The sequence below is a fragment of the Mus musculus genome, chromosome 7 (assembly GCF_000001635.26).
Source record: "Mus musculus strain C57BL/6J chromosome 7, GRCm38.p6 C57BL/6J".
In the NCBI taxonomy this organism is placed as follows: Eukaryota; Metazoa; Chordata; class Mammalia; order Rodentia; family Muridae; genus Mus; species Mus musculus.
In genome coordinates, this window is record NC_000073.6 from 63,684,209 (window position 1) to 63,705,035 (window position 20,827).

The 20,827-nt window shown below is 43.2% G+C and overlaps 1 protein-coding gene across 7 annotated transcripts in view; it reads left to right on the plus strand.

Annotated features, from left to right (window-relative positions):
- Otud7a (OTU domain containing 7A) overlaps positions 1–20,827 on the plus strand; it is a 321,488-nt gene that overhangs the window by 239,464 nt on the left and 61,197 nt on the right. For 4 of the 7 annotated variants that reach the window (XM_030242185.1, XM_011250811.3, NM_130880.1 and 1 more), the window contains 2 exons: positions 1,161–1,343; positions 12,803–13,024. In XM_030242185.1, the coding sequence (XP_030098045.1) occupies positions 1,161–1,343; positions 12,803–13,024 (405 nt within the window). Of the gene's footprint in view, positions 1–1,160; positions 1,344–10,737; positions 10,977–12,802; positions 13,025–20,827 lie in introns of those variants that run through there. The other 3 variants (XM_030242186.1, XM_017322005.1, XM_006540683.4) reach the window with 2 other exon arrangements.

Consider the following 20,827-nt stretch of genomic DNA (forward strand, 5'->3'; position numbering starts at 1 on the left):
TACAACAAATATTCATTCCATTTCCTTAAATGATGTGTTAAGCTACTCTCATGGTGTTGTGTGAGATAAGATTGGTTGTATCATGCATTCTACTTTAAAGTGAGTACTTTAAATGTCAATCACTATGTTTTCTTAGCTTTTTATCTCAAAAATTCTTTCAGGTATTTAGAAAACTTGCATCCACTGATTAGTAGTTACTTTGATTTCTGCTTTTGTTCTCTCTTCTCTCTCTTTTCTTTAGATGGTTAAGTTCATTCCCTGTGGTATGTCTCAATGCTCTATCCCTCTGATTCTCCTCCCTCCCCTCCTCTCTAATTTTAGAAGCTATAAGTTCCACCAGCTTGGGTGTGCTCCTGCAAGGGGTGTTCCAGGCTGCATCATGTCATGGCAGAAATGTGTGTGACTGTATGTGTATATATGTGTGCCATGAGTATGTGTATATTTGAACATTTATCTGTATGTGTCTATACTTGTGTGAGTATGTGTATATCTGTGCATGTGTGTGTATCTGTGTGTGTCAATACATGTGTGTTTGTGAGTGTGTGTGTGTCTATACACATGTGTTTGTGAATGTGTGTATCTTTGCTTGTGTATTTATGTGTGTGCATGTGTGCAAGTATTCTCTTCTCCTAAAGCTACCAGAATTCGGTGTGGGGACTCACCTCTAATGACCTAATGTCCCCAAATGCCCCACCTCAGAACACTACTGTCAGGTTTGTTTCTTCCCTTTTAGTACCTTGACATGGACCTTGGAAGGGTGACCATTTTCATTCCAGAGCAGAGGTCCCCAAAGTCAGCATGTGGCATTGTATGCAACAACTCAGAAGTTCGGCCACGCTGTTCCTCAAACCTGACCTGTAAAACTTCCCACTTCCTTTCTAAGTATCCAAAGCCAGTGCTGTGTACAGGCCTGCATTTCCTCCTCTGGTGCACCTCTCACTAAGCAGTACACTGGTGGTCATTAGAGACATAATGTTTACAGGTGTGTGTGTGTGTGTGTGTGTGTGTGTGTGTGTGTGTGTGTGTGTGTGTGTGGGTGTGTGTGTGTGTACACTCTACTTTCAGACACTGCTCATTAACATGCTGACTGGCACATTTTCTCCAGGAAAGCTAGGATTCCTCAATTCCTGTTATAATCTCCTGTTGTTTCTTATCCACAGGTAAAAACTGGGACCTGACAGCTGCACTAAGCGACTATGAGCAACTGCGACAGGTGCACACAGCCAACCTGCCACATGTGTTCAACGAAGGGAGGTGTGCCAAGCAGGCCGAGCGAGAATTGCCCCAGCCTGGGCACAAGGTGGAGCGGCCTTGCCTGCAGAGGCAGGACGATATTGCCCAAGGTACCAGACAAGGGGCTTGCCAGTATGGAGAACAGAGTGGTCAATATCAACAAGCTGAGGCAAACTGACCCCTTAATGCCTTGCTCCTCACAGTAGGCTAAAAGGCAACATCTGTGGCTTCCATCTCCGGAAAGCAGGAGTGTGACTGGAGCCTTTAGAGGCCAGTAACCTATTGGAGATTTATTCCTGCCTTTCGTGACAGGCATCTTCTCCAGCTGTTCCCCTGGAGTCTGTCTGTTTCATGTACGTTACTCTCTAATGCAAACCCCCTGCCTTCCCAAGGGTACTCACTACTTTTATGAGCTATGCTTGTATGTGAGCCTTATTGCAATTCTAGTTGTAATTGAATGGGCTCCTAAATTTTCAAGTTGGCATACTTGCATCCAATGCTGTTGCTATCCACATATTCAGATGCTGCTAAGGCTAGACACTGGAGAAAGTAGGCTGTTCTGTGCTAGCCTGTCTTCCAAGCATGCAGATAGATACATTGTTATTGTCACAGAGGAGTCACATCATCTAATAGTATTTCTATTTCTTTTTATTTGCCGTTTTTAATTAAAATAAAGATATATCACTTCCCTCCTCCATCTAACTCCTCCCATTTCTCTTCTCATTTCCCTTAAATTCATGGCCTCTTTTTCTTTATTATTGTCGTATACATGCATGCACGCACACACACACTCACACACACACACATAAATATATAAACACAACTGACTGAGTGTATTTAGTATTGTTCATATGTGCATGATATCAAAGCTGACCACTTAGTTTTGGATAACCTAAATTAAGAGGCTCATCCCTCCAGATATTATTCTTTATATTTATTATTAATTATTCTCAGCATTGAACACAGTGGGGGGTATATATTGCTTGAGCTTCATGTATACGAGAATTGCAGCCCCAATTCTAAGTATGATTCTTGAAAGCAATTTTCCATGAGATTTTGTTTTATCATCCAAACAATATTTTTCTCAAGTAGAGATTTAAGTCCAGTTAGTTTACTTTAATTATCTCATATCTATACCTCTACTATGTACGGTATACACTATAACTATTTAAAAGTAGGAAATATTTTATGTTGCACACTTTATTTGTCAAGCTTCTTATATAATTTTTTCTTCTCTGACTGATTAGGGTTCTTTTTTTCTACTATTCAAAGGTTGTATTTCAACTTTTAGTCATCTGCTAATTCCCACTGTCCTTTTATCATCCATGTCTATGTTTATGCTTTCTTTCTAAAATATTATAAGCACTCTATCTCACCCTGAGAACTGTGTGTGTCACATGCTCCTAACCCCTCCTGCCGCCACACCCCCACATTTACACTATTTTCTGCTGCCTGTATTTATTTAAGTCATGTCCTCTAAACATTTTGGCAGTGGCCAACCATAGCTACAACTGCATAAGATCATAACAAGGCCAAAAGAGTCTGACTGCTTCACCATGCCATAAGACATTATTCAAGGTTTGGCTGGTGCTTGTGGGAACAGATCTGGACTATTAGCTATGTGACAGTACAGCACGCCATCTAGTATATTACAGCACAGGTAATAAATGATGTCAGCGCAAGTATCATAAATATGCATTTATATATTTCCTGTTCTATGCTTTTTATTGTTATCTTGCTGACCAAATGCTTTCCTGTGAGAGTCTTCCGGGTTATACTGGCTGCCGCCTCAGCACTTACCTTGCCTCTTGGTGGCATAAAGAGGCCACATTGAAAGCCTGGGCTGGGCCACCCAGGTCTGTGTGAGGCCACTTCCTGGAGTCACAGAGAGACATATTTCTCAGAAGGCATCTGTCCATTAAGAGTCATGTGGCTACATTCATTTAAAAGAATGTTTCCCTTCAAATCTTACTTTCTCAGAAACCCCTTCAGGCTTTAGTACCTGAAAAGGTTTACACGACCTGCTACAGTTTTGTTAGTGGAACAGAACTCCCCAATTCATGTTGATTTCCTTGAATCCTTTATGGCCTTCCTAGGTTCTCTTCTGGAAGCTCTTTGCATCTTCTGAGAGACAGGCTCACCCTGATACTCTAGCCTACTTCTTTCTCCTGTGTGTTCTTTGTGAGTCAATGCTTGCCCTTTTACTCCGGATTATTTCTTAGGATACCATTAGTACCTCACATCCCAGTATTCTCTGCATTTCTCTGAATACATTTGCTAGGCTCATTTATAAGCTCCGTCCATTCAGGCTGATTCCTGTAATGTAAGTACCTTGTTTACTATTTTATGTGTGCGTGCCTTCCTCGGGTGCTTCCTCAGTTTCTCTGTGAGCACCTGGTGCTACAATTATCAGTGCTTCAGACAGGAACACATCAGACAAAAGGCAGGCCATGTGGGCTCTAGCAGGTCCCCCAGCACAGTGTGAAAGGGCTGCAGGTTGACCAGCCTTGAGTCTTCTGTCTGTGTTTGACACACAATAGTTACACATATTCATAGGGTGACATGAAGTTTCAGGATATAAGAACAGTGTCTAATAACCATGGAGGGGCTACACATCTGTCATCCTACACATTTATCGCTTTCTCCTGAAGACGTTCACAATGTTTTCTTCTGGTGACTTTGAAAAGTACAGTAAATTGTGAGCTGTGCTCACTGTGAGCTAAGAAACATTAGGATTTATTCCCCTAGCCAGGTTCAGTTTGTACGCACTCCCCAACCCCAGGTCCTCTCTCCCTCCTGCTCCTTGCTCCCTCCTTTCCACTCTAGCTATACTTGATCATTTTCTTTTGTTCTGCCTTGAGCCACATCTGTGGGATTTGCCTGCCTTATCTCACATAGGTTCCTTAGGTTCATCCACTCTGTCATAAATGACGCAGTTTCATTCTTTTTATGAGTAAGTCCCATTCCCTACTGTACATGAGCTCATTTTTCTTTTCTTTTTCTTTTTTTTAATATTTTTATTAGGTATTTTCCTCATTTACATTACCAATGTTATCCCAAAAGTCCCCCATAACCTCCCCCACACTCCCCTACCCACCCATTCCCACATTTTGACCCTGGCGTTCCCCTGTACTGAGGCATATAAAGTTTGCACGGCCAATGGGCCTCTCTTTCCACTGATGGCCGAGTAGGCCATCTTTTGATACATAGGCAGCTAGAGACACGAGCTCCAGAGAGTACTGGTTAGTTCATAATGTTGTTCCACTTATAGGGTTGCAGAGCCCTTTAGCTCCTTGGGTGCTTTCTCTAGCTCCTCCATTGGGGGTCCTGTGATCCATCCAATAGCTGACTGTGAGCATCCACTTCTATGTTTGCTAGGCCCCATCATAGTCTCACAAGAGACAGCTATATCAGGGTCCTTTCAGCAAAATCCCACTAGTGTATGCAATGGTGTCAGCATTTGGAGGCTGATTATGGGATGGATCCCTGGATATGGCAGTCTCTAGATGGTCCATCCTTTTGTCTCTGCTCCAAACTTTGTCTCTGTAACTCCTTCCATGGGTGTTTTGTTTCCAATTCTAAGAAGGGGCAAAGTGTCCACACTTTGGTCTTCGTTCTTCTTGAGTTTCATGTGTTTCGTAAGTTGTATCTTGTATCTTGGGTATTCTAAGTTTCTGTGATAATATCCACTCATCAGTGAGTACATATCATTTGAGTTCTTTTGTGATTGGGTTACCTCACTCAGGATGATGCCCTCCAGGTCCAACCATTTGTCTAGGAATTTCATAAATTCATTATTTTTAATAGCTGAGTAGTACTCCATTGTGTATATGTACCACATTTTTTGTATCCATTCCTCTCTTGAGGAGCATCTGGGTTCTTTCTAGCTTCTGGCTATTATAAATAAGGCTGCTATGAACATAGTGGAGCATGTGCCTTTCTTACCAGTTGGAACATCTTCTGGATATATGCCCAGGACAGGTATGGCGGGATCCTCTGGTAGTACTTTGTCCAATTTTCAGAGGAACCGCCAGACTGATTTCCAGAGTGGTTGTACAAGCTTGCAATCCCACCAACAAAGGAGGAGTGTTCCTCCTTCTCCACATCCTCGCCAGCTTCTGCTGTCACCTGAATTTTTTATCTTAGTCATTCTGACTGGTGTGATATGGAATCTCGGGTTGTTTTGATTTGCATTTCCCTGATGATTAAGGATGTTGAACATTTTTTCAGGTGCTTCTCACCCATTTGGTATACTTCAGGTCAGAATTCTTTGTTTAGTTCTGAGCCCCATTTTTTAATGGGGTTATTTGATTTTCTGGAGTCCACCTTCTTCAGTTCTTTATATATATTGGATATTAGTCCCCTATCTGATTTAGGATAGGTAAAGAGCCTTTCCCAATCTGTTGGTGGCCTTTTTGTCTTATTGACAGTGTCTTTTGCCTTGCAGAAGCTTTGCAGTTTCATGAGGTCCCATTTGTCAATTCTCGATCTTACAGCACAAGCCATTGCTGTTCTATTCAGGAATTTTTCCCCTGTGCCCATATCTTTGAGGCTTTTCCCCACTTTCTCCTCTATAAGTTTCAGTGTCTCTGGTTTTATGGGGAATTCCTTAATCCACTTAGATTTGACCTTAGTACAAGGAGATAGGAATGGATCAATTCGCGTTCTTCTACATGATAATCGCCAGTTATGCCAGCACCATTTCTTCAAAATGCTGTCTTTTTTCCACTAGATGGTTTTAGCTCCCTTGTCAAAGATCAAGTGACCATAGGTGTATGGGTTCATTTCTGGATCTTCAATTCTATTCCATTGGTCTACTTGTCTGTTGCTATATCAGTACCATGCAGTTTTTATCACAATTGCTCTGTAGTACAGCTTTAGGTCAGGCATGGTGATTCCTCCAGAGATTCTTTTATCCTTGAGAATAGTTTTTGCTATCCTAGGTTTTTTGTTATTCCAGATGAATTTGCAGATTGCTCTTTCTAATTCATTGAAGAATTGAGTTGGAATTTTGATGGTGATTGCATTGAATCTGTAGATTGCTTTTGGCAAGATAGCCATTTTTACAATGTTGATCCTGCCAATCCATGAGCATGGGAGATATTTCCATCTTCTGAGATCTTTTTAATTTCTTTCTTCAGAAGAAGTTCTTATCATACAGATCTTTCACGTCCTTAGTTAGAGTCACATCAAGGTATTTTATATTATTTGTGACTATTGAGAAGGGTGTTGTATCTCTAATTTCTTTCTCAGCCTGTTTATTCTTTGTGTAGAGAAACGCCATTGTCTTGTTTGAGTTAATTTTATATCCAGCTACTTTACTGAAGCTGTTTATCAGATTGAGGAGTTCTCTGGTGGAATTTTTAGGGTCACTTATATATACTATCATATCACCTGCAAAAAGTGATACTTTGACTTCTTCCTTTCCAATTTGTATCCCCTTGATCTCTTTTGTTGTCGAATTGCTCTGTCTAGGACTTTAAGTATAATGTTGAATAGGTAGGGAGAAAGTGGGCAGCCTTGTCTAGTCCCTGATTTTAGTGGGATTGCTTCCAGCTTCTCACCATTTACTTTGATGTTGGCTACTGGTTTCCTGGAGATTGCTTTTATTATATTTAGGTATGGGCCTTGAATTCCTGATCTTTCCAAGACTTTTATCATGAATGGGTGTTGGATTTTGTCAAATGCTTTCTCTGCATCTAACGAGATGATCATGTGGTTTTTGTCTTTCAGTTTGTTTATATAATGGATTACGTTGATGGATTTCTGTATATTGATCCATCCCTGAATCCCTGGGATGAAACCTACTTGGTCAGGATGGATAACTGTTTTAATGTGTTCTTGGATTCAGGTAGCAAAAATTTTATTGAGTATTTTTGCATCAGCATTCATAAGGGAAATTGGTCTGAAGTTTTTTATCTTTGTTGGATCTTTCTGTGGTTTAGGTATCAAAATAATTGTGGCTTCATAGAATGAGTTGGGTAGAGTACCTTCTACTTCTATTTTGTGGAATAGTTTGTGCAGAACTGGAATTAGATCTTCTTTGAAAGTCTGATAGAACTCTGTACTAAACCCATCTGGTCCTGGGCTTTTTTTTGGTTGGGAGACTATTAATGACTGCTTGTATTTCTTTAGGGGATATGGGACTGTTTAGATTGTTAACTTGATCCTGATTTAACTTTGGTACCTGGTATCTGTCTAGAAATTTGTCCATTTCGTCCAGGTTTTCTAGTTTTGTTGAATATAGCCTTTTGTAGAAGGATCTGATGGTGTTTTGGATTTCTTCAGGATTTGTTCTTATGTCTCGCTTTTCATTTCTGATTGTGTTAATTAGGGTGCTTTCCCTGTGCCCTCTAGCAAGTCTGGTTAAGGGTTTATCTATCTTTTTCTCAAAGAACCAGCTCCTCATTTGGTTGATTCTTGTTCTTCTTGTTTCCACTTGGTTGATTTCGCCCATGAGTTTGATTATTTCATGCCGTCTATTCCACTTGGGTGAATTTGCTTCCTTTTTTCTAGAGCTTTTAGGTGTGTTGTCAAGCTGCTAATGTGTGCTCTCTCTACTTTCTTTTTGGAGGCACTCAGAGCTATGAGTTTCCCTCTTAGAAATGCTTTCATTGTGTCCCATGAGTTTGGGTACGTTATGGCTTTATTTTCATTAAACTCTAAAAAGTCTTTAATTTCTTTGTTTATTCCTTCCTTAACCAAGGAATCATTGAGAAGAGTGTTGTTCAGTTTCCACGTGAATGTTGGCTCTCCATTATTTATGTTGTTATTGAAGATCAGCCTTAGTCCATGGTGATCTGATAAGATGCATGGGACAATTTCAATATTTTTGTATCTGTTGAGGCCTGTTTTGTGACCAATTATATGGTCAATTTTGGAGAAGGTACTATGAGGTGCTGAGAAGAAGGTATATCCTTTTGTTTTAGGATAAAATGTTCTGTAGATATGTTAAGTGCATTTGTTTCATAACTTCTGTTAGTTTCACTGTGTCCCTGTTTAGTTTCTGTTCCATAATCTGTCCATTGATGAAAGTGGTGTGTTGAAGTCTCTCACTATTATTGTGTGAGGTGCAATGTGTGCTTTGAGCTTTACTAAAATTTCTTTAATGAATGTGGCTGCCCTTGCATTTGGAGCATAGATATTCAGAATTGAGAGTTCTTCTTGGAGGATTTTACCTTTGATGAGTATGAAGTGCCTCTCCTTGTCTTTTTGATAACTTTGGGTTGGAAGTCGATTTTATTCGATATTAGAATGGCTACTCCAGCTTGTTTCTTCAGACCATTTTCTTGCAAAATTGTTTTCCAGCCTTTCACTCTGAGGTAGTGTCTGTCTTTTTCCCTGAGATGGGTTTCCTGTAAGCAGCAAAATGTTGGGTCCTGTTTGTGTAGCCAGTCTGTTAGTCTATGTCTTTTTATTGGGGAATTGAGTCCATTGATATTAAGAGATATTAAGAAAAAGTAATTGTTGCTTCCTATTATTTTTGTTCTTAGAGTTGGCACTCTGTTCTTATGGCTGTCTTCTTTTTGGTTTGTGGAAGGATTACCTTCTTGCTTTTTCTAGGTCGTGGTTTCCGTCCTTGCACTGTTTTTTTTGTTTTGTTTTTTTTCTGTTATTATCCTTTGAAGGGCTGGATTCGTGGAAAGATAATGTGTGAATTTGGTTTTGTCGTGGAATACTTTGGTTTCTCCATCTATGGTAATTGAGAGTTTGGCTGGGTATAGTAGCCTGGGCTGGCATATGTGTTCTCTTAGTGTCTGTATAACATCTGTCCAGGATCTTCTGGCTTTCATAGTCTCTGGTGAAAAGTCTGCTGTAATTCTGATAGGCCTGCCTTTATATGTTACTTGACATTTTTCCCTTACTTCTTTTAATAGTCTATCTTTATTTAGTGCATTTATTGTTCTGATTATTATGTGTCAGGAGGAATTTCTTTTCTGGTCCAGTCTATTTGGAGTTTTGTAGTCTTCTTGTATGTTCATGGGCATCTCTTTCTTTAGGTTTGAGAAGTTTTCTTCTATAATTTTGTTGAAGATATTTGCTGCCCCTTTAAGTTGAAAAATCTTCATTTTCGTCAACTCCTATTATCTGTAGGTTTGGTCTTCTCATTGTGTCCTGGATTTCCTGGATGTTTTGAGTTAGAATCTTTTTGCATTTTGTATTTTCTTTGATTGTTGTGCCGATGTTCTCTATGGAATCTTCTGCACCTGAGATTCTCTCTTCCATCTCTTGTATTCTGTTGCTGATGCTCACATCTATGGTTCAAGATTTCTTTCCTAGGGTTTCTATCTCTAGCGTTGCCTCACTTTGGGTTTTCTTTATTGTGTCTACTTCCCTTTTTAGGTCTTGGATTGTTTTATTCAATTCCATCATCTGTTTGGTCGTGTTTTCCTGCAATTCTTTAAGGGATTTTTGTGCTTCCTCTTTAAGGTATTCTACCTGTTTAGCAGTGTTCTCCTGTATTTCTTTAAGTGAGTTATTAAAGTCCTTCTTGATGTCCTCTACCATCATCATGAGATATGCTTTTAAATCTGGGTCTACGTTTTCGGGTGTGTTGGGGTGCCCAGGACTGGGTGGGGTCGGAGTTCTGCGTTCTGATGATGGTGAGTGCTCTTGGTTTCTCTTAGTAAGATTCTTACGTTTGCCTTTTGCCATCTGGTAATCTCTGGGGTTAGTTGTTATAGTTGTCTCTAGTTAGAGTGTGTTCCTCAGGTGATTATGTTAGCCTCTATCAGCAGACCTGGAAGACTATCTCTCTCCTGAGTTTCAGTGGTCAGAGTACTCTTTGCAGGCAAGCTCTCCTCTTGCAGGGAAGGTGCCCAGATATCTGGCGTTCAAACCTACCTCCTGGCAGAAGTTGTGTTTCACTCACCAGAGGTCCTAAGATCCTGTGGAGAGTCCTATGGGGACCTTGGCGGTGTCCGCAGACTCCGCGCCCAAGGTGCCCCAGTGCTGGTGCCGACCGGAAGGGACTTGTAACCCTGTTCGAGCTCATTTTTCTCTATCCATTCCCCTGACAGCTACTTGTGTTCCTTCTGTTTCTGCACTGTTGTGAATTACGCTGTAAAGCACATGGGAGAGCAGATAGGTCACGCGGATGTTCTTCTCTTTGGTTATACATCCAGTATTAGAATTACTGAGCTTTAAGTGTTTGAACTTAGGTTTAACACTCCCCTTCCCTACAGTTGTATTTCTCCTCAGGGGAACCTTCCAGAACTACTGTTATAGAAATTGCTTGTTTCTAAGAGCTATCCCAATTGCGGCTGATGCCCAGCTATTGGATGAAGGAGGGGATGCAGTGCTTTTTGGTATTGGAGTAACTTGGTTCATGCTATCAAAAATGCGAGCTAAATGCAAGAAGCAATGGGGGCATCTCCCAGTGACAGACAACTCAGACCTCCCGTTCTGTCTCTCCTATTCCTGAAAGCCTCTGTTATTTCATTTCTCTTTTTGATTTTCCTCAAAATATAAGATAACCTAATCATATTGTTTCAGAATGAAAGATAAGTGAATTGAAGCCATTCATTCTGAAGCATGCAATCTCCATGCCTTTCTGTTGATTTGAATGGGGAAAATGTATGAGGTTGTCAAGGCAAGCCTCTGCCTGACAGTCTGTTTTGACAAATTGCATGAATGCCATTTCTGGACACTGATATTACAAATGAGGCTACGTAGGAAGTCCTGCTCTGAGGAAGGCAGTGGCTGCTATTTTCCCTACACCAAGGATGCTAGCTTGAAAGGAGGTGAGCTACCTTAGGACTCTCTGGAAAACACTCAGGAATTTGACACAGGGTTCTGACCACAGTCTCACTCAAACACTAAGGGTCCTTTATCTCTGGGATGAATAAGAGGACTTCTTCCATAAGAAGTCCCATGCCACAAACACTGACTCTGTAGTGACTGTTCCTACATCATATGCTCCAGAATTGTTATTTAGGGCCAGTGCATACCTATAATCCCTGCACCCAGAGGCTGAGACAGGAAGATAGTAAATTCAAGGCCAGCCTTGGCTCTACAAAAAAAAAATTCTTATTTATATTAACATTACCCATTAAACATTAGTCTCCTCTTTAAAGTATGCACCAAGAGTACAGATGTATCCACTTTAGATTACCCAAGTTCCAACATACTTTAGACATCCTCCTCTGTGTTTCTCACTCAGTCTTTGGCAGAAAGTCCACAAAGAATAAAACAGAGTAGAGCATGGTACCAGAGAGTTCTGGGACAAAAGAAAAAGCGTGTACAACCTCCATCTGTGTGTCCCCAGGAAGCCCACATAGAAAATGCTCATCAGAAAAGGATAAATACAGTAACCAAGTGTCTGAGAAGCCTAGCCACTCCAGTGCAACCTGAGCTTTAAATCTATAAATGCATGAAAACAAAGATGGTCTCCCAGGTCCCAATCAAGGCTGGGCAAAAGCAGCTCTGCGAGTGGAATTAAAAGGAGATCAGGACCACAAGCCCTGCTGCTTGTCAGTGGGTGCACAGCACTGCTCTCAGTGGTTCTGTGACTCAGCTGAGGAAGAGCCACACCCCAGGTTTACTCCAACAGCAGGCAGCCTGCAAGCTAGAAGATAAAAAGGCTGACTTGTGAAAGGTGTGTGTGTGTTTGTGTGTGTGTGTGTGTCTGTGGTATGCACTTGTGTTTTTTATGTGTATAGTAGTACAGTATAGTGTTCTCATAACTGTATCTCTGTATTCATATTATATACTTGCTGTGTAAATATTATATAGCATATGTAGTGTACGCATATCAATGTTTATGTGTGTATAGCATATACATAGTGTGTAGTGCATTGCATGAGTATATGTTTTGGGCTATATGTATCCACATTTGTAGAATCTAGTACATTTGTGTACCTGTGTATGTATATATATGCATGTATGTATGCATATGTGCATGTATGCATATATATATTCATCCATATATAAACTATACAGTGTGTGCCTGTGTATATGTGTTTATAAATAAATGTATTGTCTAAAAGTGTCATGTTGAGTCTCTAAATATGCTTCAGTTGCTAAATGCACTTGTTGCTCTTGCAGAGGATCCAGGTTTGATTCCCAGTACACACAGGTGGTTCACAACCACCCATACTCCAGTTTCAAGGGATCTAATGTGCTCTTCTGGCCTCCTCAGGCACCAAACCCACACATAGTACACATACATACATTCAGAGAAAACACACATAAAATGGATAAATCTAATTTTAAAAATAAGTAATAAAGGTGTCATGTGTATTTATAGACATATTTATTAGTAGCTCTGTATACAGTATGCACAAATGTATGTAGTGTACATATTTACATGTAGGTGTGTATTTGTATCGTACAATATGCACATACATTTGCACTTATCTATATAGGTATGTGTTTATAGTGTGTTCATAAGTGACTTATATGTGTTTATGTGAAGCAGTTTGTGTGTTGTGTATTGACCTACATCCATGTATATGCATATATGTGGGATGTGCTGTGTGTACATGAGTGTTCAAGCATGGCTGCATACACTCTCAAGAGTCACACTTACGGTGACATGGTCCCTGAGGCTATCCTTCCTTCTCATCAGCAGAGAAGCGCCTGTCCCGGGGGATCTCCCATGCCAGCTCAGCCATCGTCTCCCTGGCCCGATCCCACGTGGCAAATGAGTGCAACAATGAGCAGTTCCCACTGGAGATGCCCATCTATACATTCCAGCTGCCGGACCTGAGCGTGTACAGTGAGGACTTCAGGAGCTTCATCGAACGGGACCTGATCGAGCAGGCCACTATGGTAGCTCTGGAGCAAGCAGGTGAGTGTGTATGCTTCCTACAGGCTCCTGTTCCTTAGCAACCCCATTCCTACTCACCCCTACTCCTGTAGAGCAGCCTGGCCCTCTTTCCCTATTGAGCAGGAGGAAGATTGGGGTTCTTGGGATTGGCCATCGGAATTCTCCATTTGACCAACCTTGCTCTAAAGACCATTGTACTCTGTCACGGAGCCCTGGCTGGGTGTGGGGCCAGTGAGTGGGGGTGCAGGTGCCTCCAAGGTCATTTCCCTTCTTCCTGAATCCCATCTTTCCCTTGTAGATAAGCACCATTGCTTGACCCTGCTTCTCCCTTCTACATCCCTCATCCCCATGGGAGCTGAAGAAGGATAAGAAATATGGTTGAATTAGAAGAAAAACAGGAGTCCCTGTCATTTCCTATGCACATGGGAAGTTGAAGTCCTGTACCCAGAACTTCAACTTCCCGTCTGCAAAGCTGGCAATGCTGATGGCCAGGGGGAGCTCTGTGAAGACAGGCATGTGTCACTCTTTCTGAAATCCCAGTCTTTCTGGCCTCCTAGGGGAGGAAACACAGAAGTGGACTGAGTTTCCATGTGTCTCAGATGCCAGGGAGGAAGCCAGATGTGTCCTCTTTGGGTTTTGTATGAATACAGTTGGCTCAAAGCAAATGTCTGGATAGATGTAAGTTCTTCCTGAGACAAGGCAATACCAGCCTCATCGCTTGCATTATAAATAATTGCAAAGTTGAAAATCAAAGGACTTCTCAGATATATATGCAAAAGAGTATGTTCTTCCCAAGCACCTCCCAGCAGGGCTCCGCTACCAGCATGCACTGAGGGTGTGTCCGCAGCAGTGGTTCCCGCTGCTCCTCAGAGAACAGGAATACAAGGCCTTCTGATTCTGACTTGGCATTCAGCCAGCCCTTGCCATGTCAAGCCTCCATTTCCAGAAGCCTGGCTGTGGGTGTGACTTCCAGGCAACCTGCCCCAGTAGAGAAGTGGGAGAAGCCTCAGAGGTGTGACATCTTAGCACACAGCAGAAAAGGTGTTCTGCTGAGAGCCTCAGTCAGCAGCATCCACTAGAAAGTGGAACTCAGCTCTTGACCAAGACACAGTGAGCATTGCCATACATCCCTATTTTCAGAAAAAGGTAAGAGTAGGATTCAGAGGTTGGACATTGGTAGTCAAGATACTGGTATAAAAGAAGACTAACAATATTGCAAGATTCAGAAAAGGGTGTGTGTACCAAGCAATGTGCATGGTTTAAGGATACCAAAGACTAGTGTCATGCCATCAAATAGCCTATCAAGGCCATTGCTACCCTTGTGCCTTGCACAGAGGGGAAGGATAAGTAATTGTGTGGAGCGAGACATGACCTTGGGGAGAGGAGATGTTGGAGAAATAGACTCTAATCACAGTCTTCCTCCACCATGCAGACTAGCCAGGACATCACACTGGCAACAAGACAGTAGTCAGGTGATTGTGGACACATCTGTTCAGGGCACACTCTGGGTGCCGAGCTATGGGCACAAGTGTGGCAAGGTGGGTGTCTTCAAGGTGAAGGGAAAGCAGATTGGGCATTTTGGCCATCTCACAGTTGCAATTTGAGAAGTGTTCACTGGCACAACAAGGGTCTGAAGATCAGGCTCTGAATAGGACTCATCACACCTCTGGCATCCTTCACATTACAAACAGGGTATGGTTGAGGAGTGGGCAAAGCAAGGTGGTCCCTGGGCTAGTGTAGCATGACCTGACCCAGCCTATCAACCACCTGACATCTCTGGACTTCTGTCCTCTGCCCTTAATCAAGGGATACCATTAGAATCCCTCTGAGTCCTGACTCTTCCCTAACCCCAACACCTTTGAGTGAAGAATCTGTTGCAGCTCCTGCATCTTGGTTCTTACTATCCTATTGATGGGGAAGGTAGAGCTGTACCTTAAACACAGGTGCCACAAGTTGAGGGATCAGTCCTCCCCGGCCTTATGATCCTAGGATTACAAACAAATTTCTACACATGACAGCCCTGACCTGGTCTTCTTCAGCTAAAAATGAACCTTCTAAGAGAGAAAGGAAAATGTTTTCTATGCTTTAGTAACAATCCTGCCATTGAGAACTCAAGGATGCATCCATTGTTCCACTCGGTGACCTTACTGCATCCACACATAAGACTCAGAGGTAAAGGGTTTGCGAAGACACACTCCTCATCTGGGAGATGACCTCCACATGAACAAGATGTAATAGGGCCAAAGGACAGAAGCATACCTATATAATCATGGTTTTTACAGACACAGGAGATTGGAGATAACATAAATATTCAAAATGCCTTAAAATTGGCACCATGTCTGCTTCCAGTGGAGGATAACAGGACTGGAGGGAACCTACTGAGAACGTCTAAGATTTGACAGAGGTATTCAGGCTTTGAAGTCAGCCTCTACTGACTCTGATTTTCCCATAGGCTGTTACAGCTTGCATGCTTACACTTTTCATCTGATCAGTTTAATAGTAGCTATCAAATGAAGACAGAGTCACCCCAGTTATACCTGTATATGCTGCCAAAAAAATTCGTGTGCAGGTTAAAGACTATTTCCACAAAGCAAGTGGATAAAACTCTACCCTGGGGCTGATTATATTCTGGTATGGAAGAAAGATCAGAGCCAGGCCATACATGTTAAATGAGTAGTGACTGAGGGTTGCCATAGAGATGCTAGGGGCAAGGTAAGTGGGCATGAGGGAGGAGGAGAGGCCTGTGCAAACCAGAGGGAGGAGAGATCTGGGGAAGCAGTCAGAGCATACTATCACAGGCTGGACATAGTTTAAACAATAACAGGAGCTATGTGCACAGGTGCCTCAGAGGCTACAGGAGTGGAGAAGAAAGTCAAATGGATGAGATTCAGAGCCTAGGGAAGCATTCATGTTCTGGGGTCTTAACTGTAAATACAATATACAGCCTCAAGAAGGTTTGGGGCAAACCTAGGATTCCCAAGATATAAGGTACAATTTGCTGAACACATGAAACTCAAGAAGAATGAAGACTGAAGTGTGGACACTGTGCCCCTCCTTAGAATTGGGAACAAAACACCCATGGAAGGAGTTACAGAGACAAAGTTTGGAGCTGAGATGAAAGGATGGACCATGTAGAGACTGCCATATCCAGGGATCCACCCCATAATCAGCATCCAAACGCTGACACCATTGCATACCCTAGCAAGATTTTATCGAAAGGACCCAGATGTAGCTGTCTCTTGTGAGACTATGCCGGGGCCTAGCAAACACAGAAGTGGATGCTCACAGTCAGCTAATGGATGGATCACAGGGCTCCCAATGGAGGAGCTAGAGAAAGAACCCAAGGAGCTAAAGGGATCTGCAACCCTATAGGTGGAACAACATTATGAACTAACCAGTACCCCGGAGCTCTTGACTCTAGCTGCATATGTATCAAAAGATGGCCTAGTCGGCCATCACTGGAAAGAGAGGCCCATTGGACACGCAAACTTTGTATGCCCCAGTACAGGGGAACGCCAGGGCCAAAAAGGGGGAGTGGGTGGGTAGGGGAGTGGGGGTGGGTGGGTATGGGGGACTTTTGGTATAGCATTGGAAATGTAAATGAGCTAAATACCTAATAAAAATGGAAAAAAAAAAGAAAGTTTGGGGCAGGAGAGTAGCAGATCTTGAATAGCATCTAATGGATTCTGGTGCTGGCCAAGGATGAAGTATGACGTTGTAAAGAGAAGAATCAAGAGGGATGGGAAAGATGCAGGTGCTCTAGTAGATGATGGTAGCAATGGGAGTGATGAGAAGTCAGTAGATACTAAGACAGAGCAGAAAACAAAACCAGGGTATGGTTTGAACCTGCAGGCCTTAATGAGGGATTGGCTGGAGCTATGATAGAAGATTTAAGTATGCCCCAAGAAGGTTGCCTCATTATGTGAATAGGTGACATGCTGGGAGCAGGCAGTAGTTAAGAGGTTGCACTGTTAGGCAAAGCCTGAGATTCCTGTAAAGTTGCTGAACACCCAAGCAGGTAACTTTGAGATTAGGGAGAGATCTAGGCTAAGAGAATCATCATGAGAGTTTATGATATATGGTAAAATTTGTGAAGTGGGATAATCCCTTCAGGGGGTCTTTGATGGAGCCCCTGTCACCACCCTGTGTAGGATTCTGTATGATTCTGACGAAATGGCAAAAAAGACACTAGACTCTAGCTGGGGTTGTCCAGCACTGAGAGCCTATGAATGGGAGAAGAATCCAAAACAAGATGGAGAATGTACAGTCTAATAAACTGAGAAAGCCAGTGGCTGACAGCAGCCAAAATTAAAAGGGAAAGGGGCATGCCAAACAGGGAGGACCCATGATGCCAATGAGCCTTGTACACTAGGAATTGCTCAGTGGGTGAACTGCATTCTCTGCATGTCTGTTACTTTTACATCCTGTATAAGTGAGCTTTGTTTTGCTGTAATGAAATACCTGGTCGAATCAGCCTGGTAGAGTTAAAGGTTTGTTTGGACTTACCTTGTGGAACATGGTCACATGATCTTTGTCCTAGTTACTTTTTCCATTGTTGTGATTAAACATCCTGTCAAAAGAAAAAGAGAAAGAGTGGTTTGGTTTTAGCTCAGAGTTCTAAGGTTCCATCTATCATAGTAGGGATATCATGGTGCCTATGCTCCAGGTAGCAAGTCAAAATGTTGCTCAGGGATCATAGAGCTAAAGGAACATCGGATTCAGCTAGCTTCCTTCTTATGCAGTCCAGGACCCAAGGCCAGTTCCAGATGTGTCTTGCTGTATTTCTTATTTATTTATTTATTTATTTATTTATTTATTTCATGTTGTCTTCATTTACATTTCAAATGTTATCCCAAAGTTCCCTATACCCTCTCCCCCCACCCTGCTCCCCAACCCACTCACTCCCACTTCTTGGCCCTGGCATTCCCCTGTACTGGGCATATAAAGTTTGCAAGACCAAGGGGCCTCTCCTCCCATTGATGGCCGACCAACTAGGCCATCCTCTGCTACATATGCAGCTAGAGACACAAGCTCTGGGGAGTACTGATTAGTTCATATTGTTGTTCCTCCTATAGGGTTGCAGACCCCTTTAGCTCCTTGGGTACTTTCTCTAGCTCCTTCATTGGGGGCCCTGTGTTCCATCCAATAGATGACTGTGAGCATCCACTTCTGTATTTGCCAGGCTTTGGCATAGAGTCACAAGAGACAGCTATATCAGGGTCCTGTCAGCAAAACCTTGCTGGCATATGCAATAGTGTCTGGGTTTGGTGGTTGTTTATGGGATGGATCCCCGGGTGGGGCAGTCTCTGGATGGTCCTTCCTTTCGTATCAGCTCCGTGTCTTGCTGTCTTATCCCTCTCAACTAACCTAATGAAATTGTCCCCTAGTCTGAATAACTTCTCACAAGTATTCCTCAGTGGAATTGCAGAATTCCTCTCATGGGTGATATCAAATCCCGTCAAGTTGGCATTCTCCATAATCATGGCAACCCCCACCCTGAATGAACTTGATAACCAGAGCTAATACCTTTTAGCCATTACCTTCTATTCCTTGTCCCCATAATCGTATGACCATTAAATAACAAGTAACTAAAATGCATTCAGTCCAACTTGTAAAGTCCTCAGTCTTTAAAAATTACAACACCTTTTTAAAGAAAGCCCCATCTCACCTGAGACTTAAGGAGCCTCTTAGCTGTGTTCTCCTATAAAATCAAAAATAACTCGCATATTTTCAGCATATAATATACAGGGTAAATATCCCTATTTCAGGACATAGAATGGGAACATAGAAAGGAATGGACAAATCAAAGCAAGACCAAAATACAGGATGAAAAATACCGAATCCCACAGCTGTGGGGCTCATGGTGGAATCGTCTGGACTCCAAAAGACTTGTATAGCACCACCCCTCCAGCTCTGCTCCCTGTAGCATGCATATCCTTTCTCTTAGGCCACCTTTACTCCATCTTTCCTTGGAAGATGTCGCATGGTCCTGGGGTCTCAGACACCCTACGCTCTCCACCATTCTTGAGCCTGAACCTCCACAGTTTCGTGCAATGACCTTTCCGGGGCTCCCTGTGAGGACTCCAACTCTTCTACACACTGCCTGACTGAGCCTTCTCTCTGAAATTGTACAAAGGCTCGTGGCCCCTCAGCCTTGCATCTTTCATGCTTGCAAAACCAGTGCCATAGGGACAATGCTGCCAAGTCCTGCTGCCAGCTCAAGCTGGATCTTTACCACCTTGTGTTCTGACCCTGGTGAGGTAGCTGCTTTTGAGGGCCAGGGACCCCTTCAGAGTGGCAGCCTCTGTTCTCTCTGTCAATTGGTGCTGTCTCCTTTCAATGAATGTATATTGTCCCTAAATAAACTCTGACAGATGAGGTCTCACTCTCAGGACACTTCTCCTGTCGTCCCAGGGTGGGCAATGAACTATGATTTTCTTTGACAAGCACAGCCTCTTTTTCGGCACACCTTGGCTTCGGAGTTTAATTTGTTCAAGTGCCTTTCTTCCTCAACAGACTGCATGTCCTTATACCCAAATTTTTAATCTTTTTCATTGTCACTGGATAGGTTTAGTAAAAAGTCAGTGCCACAGTTCAAATGCACTCTTGTCTTGAAATCCCATCTGCCAAACAAATTAATCTATGATCTTTAAATTCAAATCCACCCAAGTTCTCAGAGCAGATTGAAGCCAGATTGTTGGCCAAAGTAGTTCATTAATGGCCTCTGGCCCAGTTTCAGATAGTTCTTTTTTGTCTCTGAAACTTTATGAGCCAGCTTCTACTGGCCATTTCTTTCAGAATTCTTGTCTTCCAAGCACCTGACAGGATGGCCCATTAAGCTCTATTTGCAGTATCCAAGGGCTTGGCCTATAGTCCCATACTCTTCCATATCCCACTCACAACAGTCCATCACCGTAAGAACTACCATGTGCTTAGTCATTTTTCTGCTGTTCATTGCTGTAGAAAAAAAAATATATGTGTCATGACAAAGTGAGCTGAGGAAGAAAAGGTTCGTTCTGATGGAGATGTCATGGAAGCAGGAACTCGGAGCAGCTAGTCATATGGCATTCACAGTCAAGAAGCAGGGAGGGAGCCAGAGAGATGGCTCAGTGGTTAGATATTTGCCATAAAGGTTCTCAAGACCACTACAGTTGTTCTCTTAGTAAACATTCATTGAGAACCTGCTGTATCCCAGATGATACTATAGGTATCAAAGACTAACAGAAGGACATTTGTTGAGAGGTTTGTGGCACAGGCGCTGGCGGGAGCCTTCTTGGCTCCGGGACTCCGCGGAGGGCAGGCTGCACGGGTGACCGTGTGGAATACAGAGTGCCAGCCGTTTCTGGGACGGGCGAGAGTCGCAGAGCTTCTGGGCGGCGCCATCTTCGGCTCCAGACAGCCGGCCACCTTCCTGGTGAGAGCACGGGGGTCTGCCCGGCCTGAGAGGTTTGTGGCACAGGCGCCGGCGGGAGCCTTCTTGGCTCCGGGACTCCGCGGAGGGCAGGCTGCACGGGTGACCGTGTGGAATACAGAGTGCCAGCCGTTTCTGGGACGGGCAAGAGTCGCAGAGCTTCTGGGCGGCGCCATCTTCAGCTCCAGACAGCCGGCCACCTTCCTGGTGAGAGCACGGGGGTCTGCCCGGCCTGAGAGGTTTGTGGCACAGGCGCCGGCGGGAGCCTTCTTGGCTCCGGGACTCCGCGGAGGGCAGGCTGCACGGGTGACCGTGTGGAATACAGAGTGCCAGCCGTTTCTGGGACGGGCAAGAGTCGCAGAGCTTCTGGGCGGCGCCATCTTCAGCTCCAGACAACCAGCCACCTTCCCGGC